The following is a 9,468-nucleotide window of genomic DNA, read 5'->3' on the forward strand; positions in this document are numbered from 1 at the left end:
AACTGAATCCAAACAATATTCTAATATTATGAAGGGTATTTTAGTATTTTCATAAGTCATGTTACATCCAATTTTAGGGTTTTTTGGATTTTGGAGTTATGTGAAATCATTTTGAAACATGAGGGGGTATTTGTGTAATTTCTAGAACCTTAAGGAATTATGTGAAAACACGAAAAACTTCAGAGAATATTAGTGTAAATAGCTCATATTTAAATTCTTTCGAAAATAATGAGAATACACGTACACAATAATTTCATTCAGAAACTCATAGAGGTGAATCAAGCCACGTGGATTGATCTTAATCAACTCTTTCTATCAACTGTTTCTCTAGCCACAAGATTGTAAAGAAAAGGATAGAAAACTTATCGAACTCTAACTTAGTTGAACAAAAATTGATTGAAATTGAGAAAAGTAAACTAAGCATGCAACACGATGAATATTTAAGTCCTACATTATACCACTCACTTGTATATCGACCTCAACCTTTTCTGAATACAGTGGTATTATTTTTTATATGCTTCAAGAGGAGTGAGTTTATTTTAAAAAGAAGATTGAGCTAATATTTATTTTATTTAGATTGGGTTATTATTAGTTTATTATATTAGCGATAAAAAAAAAAAAACAATGCAGGTGTGGGCTATATTTATTTGGTGCAGTAGGCTAAATATTTATTAGAGTAGGAATAAGCTTATAAAATATAAACTATATTTAAGATTTAAAAAATATTCCCCCACTCCAGCCTAGGCATAAGTCCGTCCTTGTATCGACCTCAATCTTTTCTGAATACAATGGTATTAGTATATATATATATATATATATATATATATATATATATATATCTTGAAATTCTCTGGAATGCTACTGGTGTAAGCTAAAGAGAGGAAGAAAAAGTAATCCAAGACATATGGAGGCTCTAGCCATTGCTGATGATAAGCCTTCTAGAAGAGCTCTTTGAAGGCTTTGGTTCAGTATGAGTGATCATATTCTCTTAATATCGAGTTGATTATTGAAAAGTTGATTCCTTTGTCGTTGTGAGCTATCTTCTTCCTTTTATATGGCTTTTGCTCTAGATCAAGAGATCAAAGTCCATTAGGTCACACTATCATGAAGATTAGATCGTAATCTTTTAGAATAAATTATCCAATTGATTTGCCCTTGTGGGCAAGAAATGGCATGAATTATCCTTTATTTTCTAGGTAATTATCTAATTACTAAATAATTCCCTTTCTAGCCATTTGACTAGGAGATCTCCTTCCCTAGTACATTGTGTGCAAGGTCTAAAATATCGAGGGTTTTATAAATATTGGGGGTCCAAAAACATTGAAATATGTGGAAATTATTGATATCGGTAAAAATTGAATAAAAACCACTAAAATTGTAAAAAAAAATTTGGAAATTTTGATTGAACTTTAGAGGATGTTTATTTAGTCAATTATATGTTATTTTATCACAAAATTGGAAGGAAATGCATTGTATGGTAGGTTTGATTGATTTAAGTTGATTATATAGCGAGTTGACAAACACTGTGAGTGTAGAAATATGCCCTAGAGGTAGAGCCAATCATGAGATGTAAACTCTAAGGATATTTCACCTAATTAACTAAGGGCATTATGTTGTTTTGAGTAATTATCTTAGTTATTTACTTAACCAATAAGTCCAAGGAACGTGAACGTAGAAAGTAACTTAAAGAAGTTAAGTTCATGAGACCTTTTTATACCATGTCCACATCCTAAATTGTTCATGGTCATAGGATAATCAACTGGACATTGATAATCCACAAAGACCATCATGCATTGTATCTGCTCAATCAAGAGGGTGACTGGTCTCGAGTCATTCGTGTGAAGACACTAACATAAGTGTATGGGTGTTCGTTAGAGAATGAATTCACTGAACGCGATCAACACATAGAACTTGAATGGAAGTTTTACTTACATGTCAATCAGGATCTCTCAAGTTGGAACAGTGCAAATTAGTCCTTGACTTGAGGCATCACGAGTTGTCTCATGAAAGCATCATGGGCCCTTAACGATGTTGAAGCGTTGTGTTCCATCGGGCATAACCCAAATAAATGACTAAGGTTCATGATCAATTCATGGATACATGTGAGTGTACAACAAGGGATCTCTATCTTCAGTAAAAAAGGAGAATGCTCAGAAGTTGTGACTTGAAAAGTCTTTGGCCAAAACAACGAGCTAGATCAATAATAGAGATTATAATCACCCTCCAATGAATCACATGAAGCAATAGATCATGCTAAGGGCTTGACATGAATTTCGTGCCCCAATGAGCATGATCAAGAGCATTGATTAAGAGCAGGACCGTAATGCAAGGTAATTTCAACTGAATAGGTTCACAACCTCATTCTATATTGGCTTGGGCAACCATGACATGTTGTTAGACGTCACATGGTTTGTGGAAGACCTGGGAACAAAATATAAGCTAGTTCTCTTAAAGGGAGAATTAAAAGGGAGTTTTAATTTACAATCGATCAAAAAAGAGTTTTGGATCGCTTACTACATTACTGATTAGAACCTAATGGATCGCACACCAATGAGGTTAGATGAAAGGAAATAAAATGATGTGCATAGACTTATTAATTTAATAAAGGTTGAATTAATTAAGAGAATGTGAGCATAGTAGAATGACCATTTGAGCCCAACAAGCCCAAATAACACCCCATGGCCGGTTTTACCTTGGTCTCCCTCTTGTGGGTCAATATAAGTGAACTTTGTCACTTGAGAAAATTAAGGTTTTTGAGCTAGTTTAAAGAGAGGACTTAGAATACCACCTTGCTCCTCCCACCTAGCCAAAATCGGCCACCCCAGGAATAGAGAACTAGCATCCTTTCCTTCCTAGGTTTGCATCAAAACCTAATCTCCACTTTGAGTGCATCATCAACTGTGATGAATAAATTAGGGAACTAAACCCTTTCTTCTCGACCTAATTATAGGTTTTGCTAGTTTGGTTATTTTCTTCTTTATTAGCACTTGCGGCTATTGTATTTTTTTGCTGGCTTTTTGGCTCTGTCCCTGGTGTATTATTTTTTTCTCCCTTTTTCAGTAATAATATAAGGGATGGGCTGGGGGCTCCCGAAAGTGTAGGTTTGTTCTCCTTCGGGATTAAGGATGGATGCTTGCATCCTATGACCTTCACTGATTAGCTAATCTCGCTTAATCATCTCTATTATTATAAAAATAAAAATAAAAATTACAAGAGAATGATATATTCGATGTCAATGTAAAAATTGCCAAAGGAATGTCAACTTGATTATATGTAAAATTAATTGATACTTTTGCATCAAAAAATGTAAGACGAATGATATTTAAGTAATTTATTGATGCATTTTATAAAGTTGTTTTGTAAGTTACATTTGTGAATTTGAGTTCATATATTTTTATTTTTTTAGTTAACCAAAAAAAAATCTCATAAATATCAATTAAGTTGTTTGCCTAAGGCCTCCAGAACATAAGACTGCCCTTGGGTGGCTACAGTGGTGGTGGGGGTTGCGGCGGTGGTGGTGGTGGATGTGGCTACGACTGTAACAATGGTGGTCACCATGATAAGGTGGTAGTAGAAGTGGTGAAATTATATATTAAGAATAAAAATAACATATCTATCAAATTTTCTAGGAGGAAGCAAATATTTGTTATGGCCTAAAATTATTCTAAAAATAAATGAAATCCACAACTTTTTATATCTCCTTTAAAATCAAATGAGTTTTTTAATACACCCAAACTTTTATGTAGTCTGAATTGAATAAACCCATATTTTTATAGACTTCTATAAAATCATGATTGAATTGAATACACATGGACTTTTAAACTTCTTTAAAAATATGATAAAATCTCAATTGAATGCAGCCATAAGTGTTGCAGAGTGCAAACATAGTTGGCATTTTGGGGAAGTTGGGTTTCTCTATCAAATTTTGCATGGGTTTCGCCTAAAAATTATTCAAATATTTCACTGAGTCACTAGTTTCTTGTTAGGGGTTTAGTTTGTGGAATGAATCTTTTTACGGGTGGACTAGCTAAAACTTTTAGCGTAAAATATGATGATCTTATTTTACTTATAATTTGTTAAATTTTTTTTTTGGATAGAAATAAAAGTATACATTAAATCATAAAAGTCATGATAATTCATAGCTCCATTGTCAAATTTTCAATAAACTTTAGCATAAAATAAATACATATTAAATTAAAAAAAAATATTTGATTAAAATGAATATATGCTCAACAAACATAATTGCAAGTGATCCAATTAAACAGACTAAACAGGCTCCATATGTTGGACCAACTTTTTCACATATATTCTCTGCTGAATACAAACAGACTTCAGAAAAATAATATTTCCCTATGAATGTGTTGTAATTTTTTTTATTATATATAATTTTAAAAAATATGTTTTCATAAAAATAAAAATAAAAATAAAAATAAAAGTGGAAAAAATGCCAAGAAAACCACGAAATGAGGGTCCCAACTACAAGTGGGAATGACAAGTTGATATGATATATAGTTTTTTTTTTCCCTTCAAAAACCTACCTAAGCTACAACCCACGTTAGCCCACTATGTAGTTCCACCATTGAGTTTGTGGTACTGTTGCGTCCTTCATGACCTGAATTTAGAATTAAACAAATTCAGAAATGGGTTTATTGGATGAGATAATTAGGTCCACCGGTTCGAAATTTAATGGACTGGCTTGTTTAAAGTCTATTTATTAAATTATAGTTATTTTAGAGAAAAATAATACATAATATTATTATATTTATATCTTAAATTTATTGTTTTCTTTATATATAAAATAATAATTGTATTTTTTAAGTTTCAATTTTTAAAACCGAAACAATAATCTAAGTCATTTTCTATGGAAATATAATTTAAATAAAGTTATTGACCTTTTTTTAAATAAATAAATAATAAATAATATTAATATATACATAATTGTAAAAAAATAATTAAATGAAGATGAAGAAATAATTATAAAAATAAAAAGAAATACATAAGTCAAATTTGGCATGGGCCCATATCAACCTGTTTAGTGGCTCGATACGAGCACGACCCGAGCCCATATTGATGTTTTTCCTAAATGAGCTAGCCCGGCACAACCCGTTTATTAAATAAGCCAACTCTAAATAGGTTGTGCCGGCCCAACCTATTTGACACCTCTATTTTGACAAGGCGATCTGTGTAGTACGTTGCGTGTTATAAATGATCTTTTTTAATTTTCATTTGTTTAGGAACTATTATCTTAGCATCAACTGGAAAAATCACATCAAAAATATGGTCAACGATTATTCAAAAGAACCAACGGCTCTTAAGTTTTTTCTTTTTTTATCTCCAGTTGATCTTGATATATAGAAATCAAAAAACAAATTGAATACCACCAAATATAAAATTGGTCATTGCAACACGTGATAATTTCTCTGTGTCGCCCTCAACCGCATATATCTATATATAAGAGATAGCAAGACCACCTCTCTTGAGCCACACTCCCAAAGCATTGAAACCCTAAATCCCATCATCTTCTATCTCTGAAACTCTTCGTTTTCTTTCGTTGCAGAACTTCGATCTCTATCGGATTTCAGGTAGGAGCCTCAGTTCAGCATTTATCTATGATTGTAATTTTCGTTTGATTTTGAATATTGTTTTGTTATATTTATTCACGATTGGATCTTATTTATCTTCGATTGTTTACATGTTTTGAGTCATCTCAGTTATTTTAGGGTTAATTGGAATTTGATTTTTTGATTTTTTGATTTTTTGATGTTTTTGGATTGGATTTGGGGTTGTTGTTGGGTTTAGTTGAGTTGCGATGATGGTTGTTAGTGAAATTTGTCTGTTGAATGTTTACTTCGGAACTGATTGTATAATATATGTTCTTACCTAATAATATCTATTCCAAAAAAATATATGTTCTTACCTAATAATATGATTTCAGTTTGTCGTATAAAGTTGGTAACTTTGGAGTATATGCGTAGGTGATTTTCTCTTATATATAATTCTCCATAGTTATATGCAACTGATGGAATTTTATTTATTTATTTACTTTTTCTGTATATATTTTGCAACGGCGATGGCAATTGAACTGGTTTGCAAAAAAAATTTGGGATTGTCTCTTTGGATTTGTAGTAAGCTGTTGGGACTTGACTTGAATTCTTTACCATTGTAATTATTTATGATCTTCATTAGCATGATAAACCATCACAGAGTGTGTTATCCTTTTGAATTATTGTTGCTTGAGAGATGGAAAGTTATGTCTATTCTTTACATGATTCTTCTTTCATGTAGTTCCATAGACTACTCTCTAATCTGTAGAGTTCTTTAGAATTTTAATCCTCAGCATTCTTGATTCAGGAAACTTGCAGGTGTATCTGTTACCTTCAGATTTTCAAGGTGAAGTTGTCAGCGGTGAAGTTTCTTTTATGTCCGAGCAGGCCATTTTCTATTTGGGATCAATTGGGTTGCTTGGAGAGTATTGTCCATCTTCAAGAAAAAAGAACAGACCCCTGTTAAAAGGAAATAGCTGTATGCATCGGTTGTCATATCAGGAATATCCCGAGTTTCATGGTTGCTACTGGTTGCAACCTTTCATAGCTTCCAAAAATCAATCTTCTCTTGTCTTGAAAAACTTAGAAGACGATATTGCATCTACCAGCATTTCCATCTCGTGATATCTCTTATATTTGCATTCTAATTTCTGTTCTCTATCAAGATGGCTTTACTGAACATTGGTGCTGGGAACAGTGATGATGCCTTCTACAGGTATAAGATGCCCAAAATGGTTACCAAAATTGAGGGCCGAGGAAATGGCATCAAGACAAATATAGTCAACATGGTTGATATCGCAAAGGCTTTGGCAAGGCCCGCTGCGTACACTACAAAGTATTTTGGTTGTGAACTTGGCGCACAATCCAAGTTTGATGAGAAAACTGGGACTTCTATTGTTAATGGGTCCCATGACACTGCTAAGCTAGCTGGCCTCCTTGAAAACTTTATCAAGAAATTTGTTCAGTGTTATGGATGTGGAAATCCAGAAACAGAGATACTGATTACGAAGACTCAAATGATTCAGCTCAAATGTGCTGCTTGTGGTTTTGTGTCTGATGTGGACATGAGGGACAAGCTCACTACTTTCATTATTAAGAACCCACCTGAGCAGAAAAAGGGATCCAAAGACAAGAAAGCAATGAGAAGAGCTGAGAAGGAAAGACTAAAAGAAGGTGAAGCTGCTGATGAGGAGCTGAAAAAACTGAAGAAAGAGGCAAAGAAGAAGGGCACTTCCTCTGCTAAGGAGGGCCCTGTGAAGGCCAGCTCTTCAAAAAAGAAAACAAGTGCCTCTGATGAGGATCGTACATCACCTACTCCCAGCCAGGCTGATGAAGAGGAGGCTGATGATGATGATGATGATGTTCAGTGGCAAACTGATACGTCGATAGAGGCAGCTCGTCAACGGATGCAAGAACAGTTGAATGATGCGACAGCTGATATGGTGATGCTTCCCACCAATGAACCAGAGAAGGCCAAGGCAGAAACAAAGGCAAATGAGAGTTTGGAAAATGGGAACTCCACTGCTCGAGGAACACTTACGGATGAGTTGAAAAAGAATCTGGATAAGGGTATTTCACCCAAACAATTCCAATCCCTTCTGGGGTCACTTTCTGGGTCTGCAAAGGAAAAAATGACTGCTCTATTTGATGCGCTATTTGGGGGCCTAGAGAAAGGGTTTGCAAAAGAGGTATCCAAGAAGATAAACTACCTTGCTGTAGCTGCTGCTCAGGATGAGGAATCTCAATTGCTCTTGCTTCAAGCAATTGAAGGCTTCTGTGGGAAGTCGAGCTCAAGTGCCTTGAAGGAAGTTGCCCTTGTTTTAAAAGCTCTCTATGATGTTGATATCTTGGAGGAAGAATGCATAGTGCAGTGGTATCAAGAGGGACTGAAGGGTGGGAGCAAGAACTCTCAGATTTGGAAGAACGCCAAACCATTCATTGACTGGCTCCAGAGTGCTGAGTCCGAAACGGAGGAGGATTAATGTTTTCATTTTTTATTCTTTTTATTCTTGCTCATGTCTTCTGTTGTTGCTAGGCTTGTTGTCGTCACCAATAACGTGAAATAAAGAGGTGTTGCTCTTAGTCCAGTACTGTCAAAAATTTCTATTATGTCCTGCAGTACCTATAAGATCTGTGTGTTATCTGGGATTTTGATTTTGGTATCGGAATGTTGAATATTGTTTCCAATATATGTTGCTATTTGCATGTTTCAAAATTTTAACCGTGATCTCATTTTACTTTGCCAACAAAATTGCTGATGCCTCTTGATCCCTTCAACCAATTTCATGTTTCTATTTTGTTACTGACATGAAGACTTCAATTGTTCTCCGATGTCGACTGGTGGTAGCCGATACCACAATTTGAGGGAGGGGCTTTAGGCGGGGAACTTGCGGACACCGGGGCAAGAGGCTCAAACCTTTCCTCCCTTTCTGAACCCTGCGCCTTTGGCCCCTCAAATTCTCCCAACAATAAATCTCATGCATGTATTGCTAGTGAATGGTATGAGGCTAACGGGATCTCTAACTTTAAGCCTTCTTCACTGGATTCCTTTTGGCTGGCTTTAATTTGAATGCGGATGGTAGCTTTGGAGGTGGAATGAAAAGAATTTGTGTAGAAAGCTTTATAAGAAACTTGGGCTATGTTTGAGGGTATATTATTAATATATAAAATGTGTTATAACATTAACACCACGTCGTGTCACGGTCTCGCTGGGTGAAAAAGATTGAAGTTGAATGTGATTTTGAGGCAGATTGAAGTTGAATGTGAGTTTAAGGCTGTCTTGATGGTTAAGAATTGGGTTCAGTGTCACCTATTCAGGGCTTGATTCCCTCTTGCGTATGGAGAGATGCACGTCATTAAGAAATAGTCCATTACAACTCTAATAGTCGACAAATTTTCATCAATTTTTTTACTTCTAACTAAAACCCAATTTTAAAAATAATGAAAAATAAATCTGTTGGTGTGAGCTATAATTCAAGAATCCCGTGATCCCTGATTTTCTGGTGTAATTCTTTTTTTTTTTTGGTCTGAAATATAGAATTTTCATAAAAAGACAAACAGCCAAGAGAAGTACACAACCCATAAAGCAGCTAGGCACAACAAACAACAAGAAATAAAACATCACAGCTGCATGGAAGGAGGACTAATAAAAAGACGTAGTCATAAGACAACCGGATACGTCGAGAAGCCCACACATCCGCAAACATTAAGCACTCCTTGGGGGGCATGGTAAACCATCTTTGTTCAGGATATGCATTAGAGAGGATGGGGGTCGGTTGACCCATACTTCTGGGCTCATCCTCGAAATGGCAAGCATTGCCAAAAATACCTAGTTAGAATAATTACCTAGTTAGGATTCCTTGTAATTAGTTAATTATTTCTCTTTGTAGAAAAGTCAACTTGTATTTGTATATACCCATTTTTT

The 9,468-nt window shown here is 34.7% G+C and overlaps 1 protein-coding gene across 2 annotated transcripts; it reads left to right on the forward strand.

Annotated features, from left to right (window-relative positions):
• LOC18783612 (eukaryotic translation initiation factor 5) lies at positions 5,455-8,259 on the forward strand. Of its 2 annotated transcripts, none has more exons than XM_007215338.2 (2): positions 5,455-5,582; positions 6,352-8,259. In XM_007215338.2, exon 2 carries the CDS (start codon positions 6,710-6,712, stop codon positions 8,024-8,026), a length of 1,317 nt encoding a protein of 438 aa, XP_007215400.1. In that variant the 5' UTR covers positions 5,455-5,582; positions 6,352-6,709; the 3' UTR covers positions 8,027-8,259. The 2 variants fall into 2 exon arrangements, with proteins under 2 accessions (XP_007215400.1, XP_020415186.1); XM_020559597.1 differs by having other exon boundaries at positions 5,462-5,582; positions 6,363-8,259.

This window comes from Prunus persica, chromosome G3, assembly GCF_000346465.2.
Source record: "Prunus persica cultivar Lovell chromosome G3, Prunus_persica_NCBIv2, whole genome shotgun sequence".
NCBI classification, from domain to species: Eukaryota; Viridiplantae; Streptophyta; class Magnoliopsida; order Rosales; family Rosaceae; genus Prunus; species Prunus persica.